At 46.9% G+C, this 16,622-nt stretch overlaps 1 protein-coding gene across 5 annotated transcripts in view; it reads left to right on the top strand.

The window, feature by feature from the left end:
* Positions 1 to 16,622, top strand: part of GRIK5 (glutamate ionotropic receptor kainate type subunit 5) — a 1,788,232-nt gene that overhangs the window by 1,563,201 nt on the left and 208,409 nt on the right. For 4 of the 5 annotated variants that reach the window (XM_069640936.1, XM_069640937.1, XM_069640938.1 and 1 more), the window contains 3 exons: positions 13,214 to 13,375; positions 14,701 to 14,853; positions 16,497 to 16,601. In XM_069640936.1, coding sequence (XP_069497037.1) covers positions 13,214 to 13,375; positions 14,701 to 14,853; positions 16,497 to 16,601 — 420 coding nt within the window. The remainder of the gene's footprint in view (positions 1 to 13,213; positions 13,376 to 14,700; positions 14,854 to 16,496; positions 16,602 to 16,622) is intronic. The other variant, XM_069640935.1, reaches the window with a different exon arrangement.

Genomic DNA, 16,622 nt, shown 5'->3' with positions numbered 1-16,622 from the left:
TATTTTGTCATGATATCAAAACTTATGTGTTTAACGTAGACCATCAATATTAACATGGGTTGCAAAAAACAATTACAATGTATTCCTATAATGCCAGTAAAATGGCCATTTCAGCTAATAACACACACCACCTAGTAGACATCACTGGAAGTATACCTCCAGAGCAGAGCCACGCAGAGCAATGGATCATGGGTAATCAAATTAGCTGAGCCACCTTGTGTGTGTGCTCCATGCAAAAATATTCATTGGCTTATAGAGTAGTACTATTTTATCAATAGCTTTCTCAACCCAAGACTGACAGCTCTCAACAATGCAGCACCCAATCACATACATGCGTTAAATGTGCCCCAATCTCAAGGAAGTCAACTTGCGCTGCACTGATGATGGCCAAAGAGCGGGACACACGCGTGTCGTTGGTTGCTGCTTCCTCAAGCCTGGTGCTGGTGTATTATGCCTAGTTTCCCTGTCATCTTGGAGTCAGGCAGCTGCTCCTGTGTGAAGGCTGACGTCCTGAGACAGATCACAGAAGGCATTTAAACAGCTTTAATAGGACACGTGCTCCATGCTGCCAGCCTTCACAGCCAGAGGGCTGCAAGACATGACTGACAAGCATCCGAGACCGAGATCTCCTTTTCGGTCGTTTTTTTTTAGATTTTTTTTTTTTTTAACATATATACAGATTGGAAACAGATTCATTTTCGTCTGTATTTATCTGTAAAAATCAGTGCAAGTGGAAAACCGGGACCGCGCCTGTTTGTCATCGAAGGCTCAGGCCACATCAGGTGAGTTTGGTTGGCAATTGATAATGATAACAAAACCATTCACGTGAGATACACGACTACTTCCTGGTGGCACAGTATACACCAAACGTCTAAACGTTCCCATGAAAAAGCATCATGTCCGAGTCGAGCGGGAGAATGTGCAATTCTAAGGCACTTTACTAGGGAGCAGGATCCAGCTTAAAAGAGTTGTATCGGACTAGAGATACACCAAGAACAGAAGGTTCCGGGCTGATATCTGGAGTGCCTGGAGAGAGAGAGCGCATGATCCAAGTCACCCAGAGGATATTTTTCTCTGAAGGCTATTGTGTGTTTTCCATAGACCCGGCTAATGTGCAGCGTCTGTCGCGGCCATGGTTGCCGTGCTAATCACAGCTCTTAAGATGAGTAGCAACAAGAGTCTATGGTATACACGGCTTTAAGTGGGCCAGAGCTAGCTGGGGCCGAGCCCTGGTAGGTTTCTGAAATCTCGTTCTGAGGAGTGGCCCTGCCGGGGCTCCCTAATCGCCCATGGCAGCCCTGGCTGCAACAGGACAAGGTTATTTTTTCTAAAGCCTGAAGCTCTTGCTCATGTGCTAGAGCTTCAGGCTTCAGAAAATAAATAGCATTAATCCATAATGGTGGTGTGCCACACCTGTAAGGCATCCCGGCACCACCATTATGGAAGAAAGGTGAGGCCGCTGAAAGGAGAGGCATTTTAATTCTAAAGCATGTTGCTCCCGCTTATTTGTGGGAGTTTCAGGCTTTAGGAGAAAAGGCCTCAGCTTCCAACGGCCTCTCCTTTTCAGCCTTAACCGTGATGCTGCCCCTCCCCAGCCTGGCGAGGGGCAGCACCACCATCAAGGCTGAAAGGAGGAGGGGCTGTACCCTGCCAAGCAAGCCTTTCACAAATTAATGCAGAGATCAGCACCCTCTCATCCAGAGGGGAGACGGTGCTGATCTCTACAAAAGGCTGACTGGGGAGGTGCCTATAGCCCATTGAACAGGGGCTCATCAAGCGCGCATGGCCTAACGAGCCAGTAGGCGAGCCCCTACCGTTAGGCCACGCCCCATTGATGGGCCCCGTTCACTTCCCAGTGCCACTTAAGGCCCTGATGATATAATTGATGATAATGAGCCTGGTTATTGCACGAGCCGCCCTTCGTTTTGTAGATGCATCATTTGTCGCTGTTATTCAGGGTTGCATAAAAATTGTTATTATGGCTGCCTCCAGGACCAGGTACCTTGCACAAGTAATAATGGAAAGGGAGCTACAAGCTTCCTGACTGTGAATGAATATTAAGATTATGGTGCTATATCCTGCAGTGGTGTTCTATCTCACACCTTAAATATTCAGCACATGGGCAATAGTTACAAAGTGGGTGCAGAAATCAGAACTGGTTGTACAGAAAAGTCATTCTAGGCGTCTGACTAAGGTACTATTAGAAGGAGCACCATGCAGCGCAAGACTGGCCCTTCAAACACCCACGTAAAATGCAACTGTAGACCCTCCCCAGTGGAAGGCTGTGACGAATCAACTTCCGAGGCACCAGTGGTCCAGGGATGAAAATCGGTTTCTAAGCCATCAATCAAACCCACACCTCTAGTGCACCAGAAGGGATACAAACAGATTGGAAACACAAGCAAATTATAAACCTCCTTGTCCAATTTTGGTAACGTGGATGGAAGGGCAGTCTTATCTCTGCAAGGCCGTGCATCGTTGGTTAGTTGCAACACAGCGAAAATACAATTATTACCCATGATAAAAGGTACTATCCAGTCAAGGATGTATAGAAATATCGACTTTATTATTACCACAACAGACAGTTCTAGCACACTACAAAATACAACCCACCCTGTAAACGAATGCAGAGGATCGACAGTTTCAAAAAGAAAAGGGGATGCACTCTGGATACTGACAGGAGGGTAGTCGGTAAAGTAATCGCAATACTTCAAGGATACATAATTTCAGCACAAAGAGAGCAGTGGGTCGTAAAATGTCACTAGATGCCAGCGGAGTAGGACCGGGGGGATAGAACCACAATGCACCTTGTGCTTGTAGAAGTTCTTGGTGCTCGACAGTGTAGAGTCGCTTTCAGGGTGCTTTGCAGCTTCTGCAACAGAGTTTAAGACGGGAGCGAGCAAGACTGGAGGGACGGCTGCAGGCTGGCCTACACAGCGGCTCAGGATTAGGAATCATTGTCTCAGTGCTGGTTGGCGGGTTTGAAGCACGGGTCGAGGTGTCTTGGACAACGTTAGCGATTGCGGTGTGGAAACAGTCAGCGGTACAGTCGGTTGCAGCTCAAGGGGCTTGACGGTACCCATGGAGCCTTTGTTATTTAATTTTACTAGCCATGGCAGGGGGAAGGTTTTGCCCTCCCCCTTTTGAGATGCCTTGAAGTACTCTGGGGTGTCACATTCCAACTAAATATGACAGGGAGGACTGCGCCTGTAGGCTGTGTCCACCCAAAGTACACAGGTCTAAGTGTATGTTGTGCGTTGAGGAATAGAAAATGTGTGCAGTTTAGCCCCACACACTTTCCATAGGTTGATCTACCATCATTCAATTTCATATAACATTTTTAAAAAAAGCCCATGTGAGCGCACACACACCGTGGAGATGGTTAAATTCCTCACATGCCTCCCAGCCTCAACATGTGAACCACCACCCTACTGAGGTTCTGGTTCATCATCACAGCAAAAGTACCGACTGAGGCCATCTTCATTTCCATGCTGGGAGCCTGACGTGTGCTGGATGTCCATATCTAATCCCTGTAGGAATATGGCCCAACACAGAAGTTTAGGATTCTCCCCTGGTGTGACCATTAACCATCGACAAGGCCGATGGTCTGTCTGGATAATAAAGTGTGACCCAAAGATGTAGGGTTTCAGCTTCTTTACGGCCCACACAACCGTGTAAACCTCTTTTTCAATGACAGCCCATTTCCTTTCCCTTTTTGTCAATCGTCTGCTAATGTAGGCGACAGATTGCTCTACACTTTAAGAGTTCAGCTGTGCTAACACTGCTCCAAAACTAAAATCACAGGCGTCTGTCTGGATAATAAACTCCTGACCATAGTCTGGCACTTTCAGAACTGAGCCCCTGCACAATCCATCCTTTATATCCTCGAAGGATGTTTGACAGTTGGGGCTCTAAGTTACCTTCTTCGGCATCTTCTTGATCCCATACCCCTTCATGAACGACTGGTAGTACTCGGTTAGGCCTAGAAAGGCACTCATCTGCGTCTCTGTGGTGGGGATATCACAATCCTTCACAGCCTGTACCTTCACTGACAGAGGTTGTTTCTTGCCTCCACTGACCAGTTGGCCCAGATAAGTCACTGTACCCTGTGCTATCTGGCACTTTGTGGCCTTGATAGTCAGACCTTCAGACTGCAGCACCTGAAACACTTGTTCTAGGTGGGATAAGTGATCCTCCCAGGAGTGGCTGAATACAGCAATGTCGTCTAAATAAACGACACTTACATTTTCCTGACCATACAGAACCTGGTTAAGCATCTGCTGAAAAGTGGAAGGGGCATTCTTCAATCTGAAGGGCATCACTGTGACAAATCAACTTCCGGGGCACCAGTGGTCCAGGAATGAATATCGGTTTCTTAATCATTATTCACCACCAAACCTCTAGTGCACCAGAAGGGATCGGAGCAGATTGGAAACACAAATAAATTATAAACCTCCTTGTCCAATTTTGGTAACGTGGATGGAAGGGCAGTCTTATCTCTGCAAGGCCGTGCATCGTTGGTTAGTTGCAACACAGCGAAAATACAATTATTACCCATGATAAAAGTGACTATCCAGTCAAGGATGTATAGAAATATCGACTTTATTATTACCACAACAGACAGTTCTAGCACACTACAAAATACAACCCACCCTGTAAACGAATGCAGAGGATCGACAGTTTCAAAAAGAAAAGGGGATGCACTCTGGATACTGACAGGAGGGTAGTCAGTAAAGTAATCGCAATACTTCAAGGATACATAATTTCAGCACAAAGAGAGCAGTGGGTCGTAAAATGTCACTAGATGCCAGCGGAGAAGGACCGGGGGGATAGAACCACAATGCACCTTGTGCTTGTAGAAGTTCTTGGTGCTCGACAGTGTAGAGTCGCTTGCAGGGTGCTTTGCAGCTTCTGCGACAGAGTTTAAGACGGGAGCGAGCAAGACTGGAGGGACGGCTGCAGGCTGGCCTACACAGCGGCTCAGGATTAGGAATCATTGTCTCAGTGCTGGTTGGCGGGTTTGAAGCACGGGTCGAGGTGTCTTGGACAACGTTAGCGATTGCGGTGTGGAAACAGTCAGCGGTACAGTCGGTTGCAGCTCAAGGGGCTTGACGGTACCCATGGAGCCTTTGTTATTTAATTTTACTAGCCATGGCAGGGGGAAGGTTTTGCCCTCCCCCTTTTGAGATGCCTTGAAGTACTCTGGGGTGTCACAATCCAACTAAATATGACAGGGAGGACTGCGCCTGTAGGCTGTGTCCACCCAAAGTACACAGGTCTAAGTGTATGTTGTGCGTTGAGGAATAGAAAATGTGTGCAGTTTAGCCCCACACACTTTCCATAGGTTGATCTACCATCATTCAATTTCATATAACATTTTTAAAAAAGCCCATGTGAGCGCACACACACCGTGCAGATGGTTAAATTCCTCACATGCCTCCCAGCCTCAACATGTGAACCACCACCCTACTGAGGTTCTGGTTCATAATCACAGCAAAAGTACAGACTGAGGCCATCTGCATTTCCATGCTGGGAGCCTGACGTGTGCTGGATGTCCATATCTAATCCCTGTAGGAATATGGCCCAACACAGAAGTTTAGGATTCTCCCCTTGTGTGACCATTAACCATCGACAAGGCCGATGGTCTGTCTGGATCATAAAGTGTGACCCAAAGATGTAGGGTTTCAGCTTCTTTACGGCCCACACAACCGTGTAAACCTCTTTTTCAATGACAGCCCATTTCCTTTCCCTTTTTGTCAATCGCCTGCTAATGTAGGCGACAGATTGCTCTACACTTTAAGAGTTCAGCTGTGCTAACACTGCTCCAAAACTAAAATCACAGGCGTCTGTCTGGATAATAAACTCCTGACCATAGTCTGGCACTTTCAGAACTGAGGCCCTGCACAATCCATCCTTTATATCCTCGAAGGATGTTTGACAGTTGGGGCTCTAAGTTACCTTCTTCGGCATCTTCTTGATCCCATACCCCTTCATGAACGACTGGTAGTACTCGGTTAGGCCTAGAAAGGCACTCATCTGCGTCTCTGTGGTGGGGATATCACAATCCTTCACAGCGTGTACCTTCACTTACAGAGGTTGTTTCTTGCCTCCACTGACCTGTTGGCCCAGATAAGTCACTGTACCCTGTGCTATCTGGCACTTTGTGGCCTTGATAGTCAGACCTTCAGACTGCAGCACCTGAAACACTTATTCTAGGTGGGATAAGTGATCCTCCCAGGAGTGGCTGAATACAGCAATGTCGTCTAAATAAACGACACTGACATTTTCCTGACCATACAGAACCTGGTTAAGCATCTGCTGAAAAGTGGAAGGGGCATTCTTCAATCTGAAGGGCATCACTGTGACAAATCAACTTCCTGGACACCAGTGATCCAGGAATGAATTTCAGTTTCTTAATCATTATTCACCACCAAACCTCTAGTACACCAGAAGGGATCGGAGCAGATTGGAAACACAAATAAATGATTAACCTCATTGTCCAATTTTGGTAACGTGGACGGAACAGCAGGCTTGATTCCGCAAGGTCGTGGATCGTTGATTAGTTGCAACGCGGCAAAAATACAATTATTACCCAATGATAAAAAAAACAGACTGTCCAGTCAAAGTTGTATACAAATATCTACTTTAATATTATTACAACAGACAGTTCTAGCACAGTACAAAATAAAACCCACCCTGTAAATGAACACAGATGACAGACAGTTTCACGGAGGAAAGGGGTTCACTCTGGATACTGACAGGAGGGTACTTGGTAAAGCAATCAGTCATAACTGTTCCAGGTTATTTGGTTTCAACACCAAGGCAGCAAGGAGTCGTAATGTCACTGGAGGCCTTCAGAGAAGGACCAGGGGGACAGAACAACAATGTACCTGGTGCTTGAGATGATCTTGATGTTCAACAGGGTCAAGTCGGTTCCAGGGCGGTTTGCAGCTCCTGCAACAGAGTTCAAGATGGGAGACAGCTGTGGGTATCAGGCGGCAGGTAGTTCAGCAAGCGTGGCTGGACGGACGGCTGCAGGCTGGCCTACACAGTGAGTCTGGTCAAGAATTGATGACTCTATGCTGGTCGGCAGATTTGGAATGCTGGCCAAGGCTTCTTGAATGGCTTTAATGACTGTGGTGTGACAACAATCAGCAGAGCAGCGAGTTGCAGCTCCAGGGGCTCGAATGCCTCGAAGATATCCTTAAAAGATGGACGCTGGATGATGCTTGTCGTGGCACTCTGCCTAGATTTTTCGCAGGGCTTGTGTTGTCCTTTAAGGCAGACTATCCAAAGCTGAGGGGAGTTTTGCAGGCAACGGCCTTGTCTTTTGTTCAGAGACTCTCTGGTACTTCCCACCTAGGACGCTTGCTGGCAGAACCTTGCAGGGAGCGCTGTGTGCTGGCTGGGTACTGCTTTTGGACCTGCTGGATGGGTCCTCTGAATGCGGTATCTCCCTCTGTTTCCTGGGAGATGTTTAGGAGAGGGATATTGCCTCCCTCTTGGAAATCCTGGCCTTCCTTCACTGACGGAAGCTGTAAACCAGCCTGTACCTTCAGCCAGGGTCCAAATTAATCCATCTTCTTACTCCTTTCGAAGTCATCGGAAGATCTGCCAATAGAGGTGCTGAACCCTCTTTTAAAGCCAAGTGGGCCCCAGTGATTGTTGCAGGCTGCGCCTACCTTGATGAACCAATCCTGGGTCCCCACCAACGATCTTATGTTATGTGTGAGGTCATAACAGAGCTTTGCAACAGGAAAGGTAAGGGGTGACAACATGTACTATTATGTCCCACCCATCTTCCTGTCTGTTGTGGTTCAAAGTGTCTCTCTGGTTAATTGAGCTCTCTGTGGCTCCTCCTATAAGTGCAAAACTCCCTTGGAGTTTGTGGTGAGAACAGACTTTCGGTCTTCATCAAATCACATACGTCTTCCCTCTGAAAACAGTTGTCCAAGACATGCCATTCACTGCCCTTGATACAGAGGGGTGGGAGTTGGCTTCAAGTTGACACATTGCGTATCAAAGAGGTGGTGGTTTCCTGTCCCCTTTTGTCAGTTCTATGATAAGGCCTCCCACAGGTCTGCTTCAATTAACTTTCATCAGTATGCGCCACCATCAGCAAACTGACAATGGGCAGAGCGAATTCTTGGAGCCTTTTACATTTAATTAGGCTGGCCATGGCAGGAGGAGGGTGTTGCTCTCATCCTCTTGATGCTTTCATGTACTCCTGGCTGACACATTCCAACTAAATGTGACAGGGAGGACTGTGTCTGTAGGCTGTGTCCCACCAGAGTACACAGATCTATGTTTTTGTTGTGCAGTGAGCATAGGAAAATGTGTGAGTTTTAGCCCCACACATTTTCTGAGATTTATCTCCCATCATTCAATTTTTTTAAAAAATATCAAAAACCCCAGTTGAGTGCACACTCTCCGTGCAGATGATGGAATTCCACACATGCCCACCAGCCTCAACATGTGAACCACCACCCTACTGAGGGTGTGGTTCATCATCAAGGTGACAGTACCAGCTGAGGCCATCGGCATTTTCATGCTGGGAGCCTGGCTTGTACTGGATGTCCATATCTAATCCCTGTAGGATTATGGCCCAATGCAGAAGCTTAGTGTTCTCCCCTTGCATGGCCATTAACCATCGCAGAGGCCAGTGGTCTGTCTGGATCGTAAAGTGAGACCCAAAGATGTAGGGTTTCAGCTTCTTTAGGGCCCACACAACACGAACACTTCTTTTTCTACAAAAGCCCAGGTACTTTCCATTGTTGTCAAGCGCCTGCTAATGTAGGCGACAGGTTGCTCTACCACTTCAGAGTTCAGCTGCGCTAGCACTGCTCCAATCCAAAAATCATAGGTGTCTGTCTGCATAGTGAGCTACTGACCATAGTCTGGCACTTTCAGAACTGGGGCCCTGCACAATCCATCCTTTAAACCCTGAAAGGAGGTTTGACAGGTGGGGGTCCAAGTTACCTTCGTCAGCATCTTCTTGAAAGTTACATCATTCAGGGGCATGGCAATGGTCCCATGCTCCCTGATGAATGACCGGTAGTACTCAGTGAGACCTAAAAAGGCTTTCAATGCATCTCTGTGGTGGGGATGTCCCAATCCTTCACAGCCGGTACCTATGCTTCGAGAGGTTGTTTCTTACCTCCACCAATCAGGTGGCCTAGATAAGTCAATGTGCCTTGCTCTGTCTGACACTTTATGGCCTTGATAGTCAGACCTGCATTCTGCAGTGCCTGAAGCACTTGTTTCAGGTGGGATGAGTGATCCTCCCAGATGTGGCTGAAGACAGCAATGTCGTCTAAATAGGCAACACTGAAGTTTTCCAGACATGACAAAAACTGATTAACCATCCGCTGAAAAGTGGCAGGGCATTCTTCAATCCGAGGGCACCACAATGACCTGATAATGTCTGTCCTGGGTTGAAAATGCTGACCTCTCTTTTGTTCCATCTGTCAAGCCGACCTGCCAATACCCTGCTGTGATGTCAAAAGGTACTCATGTACTTGGCAGCGCTGAGCTTGTCAATTAGCTCATCTGGCCGCGAAATGGGTTGAGCATCTTTCTTCATGACAAAATTGAGCCCCTTGTAGTCCACACAAAAGCAAACTTCAGTCTTCCCACCACTGGTCTTTTTAGTGACAAGTACCACTGGGCTAGCCTAGGGACTGGGGGATGGCTCTCTCTCTTCAAGGGACAACATCTTGGAAACGTCCTCCTTCATGGTGTCCCTGACCTTATCGGATATCCAGTGAATCCTACTCTTCCCCCGGCTTACTGTCTCCAGTGGCCACATCAAGGGGGCAGCAATCTGTGTTACCTGGAGTGAGAGAAAACAGACCGGAAACTGTCCCAGTAAACAGTTTCTGTTCTGAAGGTTGACACCTTCAACTGACCCATCTGTGGCTTCAGTGTGCAAGAGGTCTGGGAGGAGATTGGCCTCCTCATCGGACTCTCCACCTGTCACTAATGCCATGACCAAGTCATCCCGGCTGTGATGGGGTTTTAGCCGGTTGCTGTGAAAGACCCTGCACACCTGTTTAGGTCCCTTCACGTCAATTAGACAATTCACCTCACTGAAGTTTTCCAGCACACAGTAAGGCCCAATCCACTTGTCCTGGAGGGCACTGGGGTTGACAGGCTCCATAATCCACACCCACTGGCCTGGAGTATAGACTGTCACTGTGGCCTTCTGGTCATGCCAGTGCTTCATCAGCTCCTGACTGGCCTTTAACTACTTTGTCAACTTTTCCATGTACTTTGCCATTCTAGACTGAAGGCCGAGTACATGGTCCACCACATCTCATATAGGGGATGAGGGTTTGCTTTCCCATTCGTCTTTCACTAGACTGAGGGGTCTCACACAGGGTGTCCAAACAGAAGTTCAAAGGGGCTAAACCCTACTCTGTTCTGTGGCACATCCCTGTAAGTGGACAGAAGGCATCGCAGGAGATTATCCGATTTTCTCCTCAGGAGTCCCATGGCACTCGATGGAGGGAATTGCCAGTATTACCATTGCCAGTAATACAGGAGGTAAATCGTTGACAGCACCCTCACCCCCCGGGAAACCTGTACCAGCACAGTTACCTGCACTTTGCACTACCGCAAAAAGTTCTAATGACCCCCTGAGCCTAATTATTTGGTCAATATCTCTGGAAAATCCTAGGTTGGTTTTTGTTTTCTGAAGTTCAAGGGCAAGTACCAAGTATGTATTTTGGGTTCCCTTTCCAAATCATCATTAGCACGTGAATTACATCACAGCACAAGGTAGTTCTTTCTTCCCCAGGACCGACTAACCCCATTCACCCCAAATCCGTATATAAAGCTTAGGGAAGGATATGGAAATCTGATGCAAGCGCACATGTCACCACTAGAGGGCATTATTTTGCTGATTGTGTAGAGGAGCAGGTAGACACATATACCTCAACTCCCCCTGCCCCCCGCTCACCGCCGTTATACTGGAACAGCAGCAGAAGAGCTGTATGTGGACCCCCTGTGTTGTCCTTATTCCGTAACGAGTGTATGAAAGACGATATGCAATCAGACAACCATACTGAATGTACTCCTGCACTGCTGCGCTGATAGAGTGGAGGGATGTCTGCACACACCATTGGGCATCTGACGAGGGCATAGTGACGTCATGAAGAAGATTTATGAGGACATACTGAAACAATATGTAAATACTTAAGAGTGACAATGTAACTGAAGTGAGAAGAGAAACATGTACGAAATGATAAAATAATCATATATGCAAAAAGAAGATGAAGTAACTTGCTGACCAATAAGTATAAATAGGCAGCAATGTAAGGTTGATGGGAAATATAGAAGCTCGCTATAGAGGAGAATATAATGTGGTAAGGACGTCCATGATAGGGAAATGGATCTCGGCTTGTGTAAAGATTCATTCCTACTACCCCCGAAACAGACCAGGGCTGCAGAGTCAGGAGACGCTGGAAAACTGTTTGTCTGCAGGACAAAGAGGAGTTTATGTTGGCCTCGGATCAAGGAGGCTATTTCAAGAAATAGCTACAAAGCACAAAGAGAGACAGAATACGAGAGCCAAATATCAGACCATTAACAATGGATAAGTCTCCTACGAAAAGGAGTGAGCAAGTCTAGAGGCCAGAAGGATCAATAACACCCAGCATAGTTGAATTAAATAGCAGTAAATCGGAGGTCAAAATGGGCAAATGTGTGGTCTCTTCACACGTGATGCAGAAGTCGAAAACAGGGGCTATTCATTAAGCTGCGGATGAAGACAGTGATGTGATCATACTCCCTTGAATGTCCCAGAACAGAGAGAAGACTACAAGGCCCACTACAGATGGGAACCTTTGGCTTATGGCTGTACTGATGAGAGATGATGAACTAATTGGGAAAGTGGGCAGTAACCTGACGTGACTCAGGCACCTGGGTTTTGTTTCGCTTACATGCTGCTAGTCGAGCTGAAAGTCCAAGGTTGGGTGGGAATACCAACCAATTAGTGGGTCTATGGGGCAACCTGCTATACAATGTTGCATAGACCAATCTGCTGTAATTGTGTCTGCTATAGTCAGTATAATATATTTAGAGGTAGTTCAAGGTGTGTACTACAGATAAGGGGCAGCCAATGAAGTACTAACCAATATGTAATCTATAAGTAGATATGTTCCTCTAACCAATCCCTCCCACCAATAGGTTTTCCAGTTTGCCACGTAGGATGGCGTCATAAATTACGCATATTGTAGTATAAGACCTCTGTGTAATCAAGTTTGTGAGTGTGCGAGCATCAGTCGATGTCTGCCAGTTTACCCAGTTTCATTAAATTGAGAATAAAGTAGTATTTTGCCACATTCCTTGAGTCGGTCTGGTTATTTGGTTTGAGATCTTTATTGGTAATTCCATCTAGCACAAGAGACAATAGACTCTTCAATGTGGTAGATCCGAATGGATTCCTATGGGACTCCATGGAATGGGGATTTACCGCTCCTTCCACCGCCTGTAATATGCTGATAATACCGGGATATCAGGCGGCAGAAACGGTAGGTCAATTTGCCGGTGTCCCGTTGGGATTACTAATGGGATACCGGCAAACTTGGGATGACCCCTTAAGTCATATTTATTTCCAGATTGCCTTTGCGATCAAGCAGGGATCTTCCTCAGGAAGTAACATTCTTGTGTAAGTAGGGTCTGTGTTACATTAAGACAATTTCTAGGTAGCTGTCCAGGATACATTGGGCAGTGCGGTGCAAATTCTGCCTTGAAAAACATCAAATCTGGCAAGTCAGGTTAAGGCGCAAGCAATGTGGCACTTTTTGTTTTTTTAGTCGGTGGCACTATTCACACTGTAAGAGTTATGTATCTAATGCTCAGTGAGAAGTGGCAGACACACTGCATGTATTTTTCTGGTCAATGAGTGGCACCCCTCACTCTGTCAGAGGTTTTTTTATGGTCAGTGAGTGACAGCATCAGAGTGTTTGTTTATTAAGTGGCACTGTCAGAGTGCATGTGTTTTAATAGTTGGTGAGAGGCATCCATCAGCATGTCTGTGGTTTTGTGGTCCGTGAAAGACTCAACTTCCACTGTAAGAGTGGGTGTGTGTTATGGTCAGTGAGAGGAAACACTCATACTGTCAGCATGTATGAGCATTTCTGATGAGTGTGAGGCACCACTCTATGCCTCATATTTAAATGATGTCTTCTTCTCTGCCCACTCACCACAGGATTTTCCCATCCTGCACCTGGACGGAATTGTCAACGAGCAATCCAACATCCTTGGCTTTTCTATGTTCAATACCACCCACCCATTTTACCTGGAGTTTGTGCGCAGCCTTAACATGTCCTGGCGAGAGAACTGTGAGGTCAGCTCCTACGCAGGACCTTCGGTGAGTGACATCTGATGATGGGTTATTAAGGGGGCACCCCTTGTAGGCATGGCTCACAGGAGCCAGTTACTATGGGGCTTGGAAGCAGTGATTACCATGTATATTAATGAAATGGCATTGGGAGCGATGACATCTAGTGGTCTGTCAGAGAATGCACTGTGCGCTTTGGCACCTCACGAGCAGACGTAGAATGGCACTCATAGTGATGACACCTATGTCACTGCATATAAGAAGAAATGGCACATTGGGTCCAAGAGTTTGAAGCTTGTGGGAAACAGCAGGGTACACCTCTGGGAGAAACGAGCAGGGATTCTGGCCCCTGCACTCACCACACAATGAACTCCTGAACAATGCTGTGTGCTGCCGCTGATGGTTCAAAGTCCCAAGAGGTCACTGAGCACAGCTCACAAGCCTATTAGATTGATGTTTGAGGCGTCTCTCAGCCTGCCGGTCCACGTACTGAGGAAGTAGACCAGTCAGTTCCCGAAAGTATTTGCTTTACTGAACAGCCTGCGCGGGCTTGCCTGGAATTGATAGGCTCTTTAGCAGGGATTGAACCCTGAGAAGGTTACCTTTACCATTGGGCATAAGATGTGCAATTTGAGGATTAAGGGGCTATTTGAGAGATGGAGAGTAACATTTTTATGGTGTGGCATTTGAGTATAGAGGAAGTACCCTGAGGAAGACCTTCTTGTAAACATGTGTTGGCTGTTCAGTAAAGCAATTACATGTATTTTGGAACTGACTGGTCTACATATTGAGTCATTGTGACTAATTGGAATTCTTGAGTTTTAGCGTGGTGCGGCGCAAGTGGTTAGATTAACATTAATAGTTATTGTTGGTAACCTTGGCCTTGGGTTACTTTCCTCTGACCAATGCTAGCCAACCCACAGCAATAGAAGCAGGCAGCTTTAGAGATTGGAGAGTATCAATTAATTACTATGGTAGATAGCTCAGCGGGGTTGTAGCCGCCTCTGTTTCACTATTGACACTCTGAAGAAGCTGAAATGGTGTCTGTCGTACTAGAATTTCAAGCAGGCATTTTTCTGAACCAAAAGCTCTTGCCTCTTATAACCCTTAGCATGTAGACTATGGTAATGAGCTTACTTGGGAACCGCTCACTTTCCATCTTCGGCCCATTCGAGGGTCTTTGCTTTGTTGCACATCCCTGCGTCTGAAATATACCTAATGAACAACACACAAGCATAAATGTAACACCCAAAATGTCTGCCAAGTCGAGCCCCCCCCAGAGGTTTCCTTAAGCATGCTTTTTTTATTCCTTTATATATACTCTTTTCTCTTGTGGTCTCACGTGCAACCTTCAGCTGTCCGCCGCACTGATGTTTGATGCAGTCCACCTGGTGGTAAACGCTGTGAGGGAGCTGAACCGCAGCCAGGAGATCGGCGTCAAGCCACTGTTATGCAGCACCTCCCAGATCTGGCAGCACGGCACCAGCCTGATGAACTACCTGCGGATGGTGAGACTGGTGGGGCCAAGAGCGTCTGGTGGGCTAGCCACCCCAACTGCGTAGGAGCAATTTACATGAAGATCTGTGGTGTGTAATGACATGGCATGATTGGTTATTTATAACGCGCTTAATACCCAGAGGTTTCTAAGTGCGGACCCGGGGATCGAACCTGCGTTGCTCTGTGTCGTCTTGCTTTCAAGGCGAGCACGTTGCCCCTGAGCTAACCTCCCGTAGACCTTTGCCACTTTCCCAATATTTGGATGAATGGGAGTGATAATGGAATCCAGGATCAACAATTGAATGGACAGTTCTTAGATGGTTCCTGGACATTCAGCTTCCATGTGCTATTAAATAATCATTTTGAGGGTGCATTATGGGTAAATCCAGGGTTGGTTGTTAAACAGATGCAGCTGATGCATGGATCCCACAAGGAGAGTTGGTTGTGCACATATTGTCAATTTATCCGAGATGTGCAGTGTGATGCATACAGAAGTAGGGCCATTCAGAGCAGGGTCGTGGCTAGAAGCACAGGAAGGCGAAATCCCAGATGGACATTTCTGGGTTACCCATGCGTGCACAGCTGTATGCCAAAGTCTGCTGTATGCCAAAGTCTGTAGCAGATAAACCGCCAACCTCCAGTTGGGTGAATGCGTGTCGTTTCCGGTGAATAATCCCTAGAGATTTGAAAATGAAGCTAGCATATATGTCATGTCGCCGGAGTTTAATTTGCACAATCTATGGTGCAAAGTGGTACCATCGCAGCGTAGAGGAAAAAGGTGTGCGTGACTCAGACGACGCATGAATCTAAAGTTGACTGGGGTTATATGTTAATTGGCCAAAAAAAATACTTCTAGCTAATTTACTTCAAAGGCATCACTTGAAAATGTCACCACAGACATTTTTTGTTTTATTTGCCCCTTCCCCGTGCCCATAATTTAATTCAAGGGCTTTACTTCGAAAATTGAACACACGCATTTTGATTTATTTGCCCCCTCATACACCACTTCCCCCTTCACTGTCACCCTTACCCCAAACCCCTCCCCATACCCTTGTTTACCCTTAACCCACAACTAAATATACATAATTTGAAGTAACGCCTTCGAAGTAAATTAATTGGAAGTCATAACAACGGGGTGCCGTTGCCTGGATGCGCGATGCAGCCGCACCTTGGAGTAGCGGAGTCTGTATATTCGTTGCTGAAAGGTTGGGTGAGTGGTGGGGAAAACCTGAGCGGGAGGGTGGTTAAATGTGATTGGACGAACGTGCGCTGTAGGCGACTCACCTCGGCCTTCTTCTATTGTCGATATGTGCGTTTGTATTTCCCCAATAGCAGTTGCTCTTCTTAATTATATTTCCTCAACCTCTCCCAACCCCTTTCATTGCGCCTCACACTTATCACTCTTGCTGTTTCCTGTCTCATTGAAAACATTCCCCTTTGACCGTCCTGGCTCTCGCGCTCTTTGCTCTGGACTTGCCACCAATCGTGTGTCTTTATTTTCTTTCCGTCTCACGTCTGCGCTCACCATGCATCTGTACGTGTGCTCTTCTGTTCCTGTCCCGTCTCGCGCCACTCATCTCGGCTGTCCTCATTTCACACATCGGCCACTGTCCTACCCGCCCCTTTGGTTCTTCCTTCTTCTGCCCATTTTTAGGTAGAGCATGACGGGCTCACAGGAAGGGTGGAGTTCAACAGCAAGGGGCAGAGGACCAACTACACCTTGAGAATATTAGAGAAGTCGAAGGATGGGCATAGAGAGGTGAGCAGAAGATCCCTTCAT

This window comes from Ambystoma mexicanum, chromosome 1q, assembly GCF_040938575.1.
Source record: "Ambystoma mexicanum isolate Mex_15411 chromosome 1q, UKY_AmexF1_1, whole genome shotgun sequence".
In the NCBI taxonomy this organism is placed as follows: Eukaryota; Metazoa; Chordata; class Amphibia; order Caudata; family Ambystomatidae; genus Ambystoma; species Ambystoma mexicanum.
Note: the sequence above shows the minus strand (reverse complement) of the source record. Positions and strands in the feature narration are given on the sequence as shown.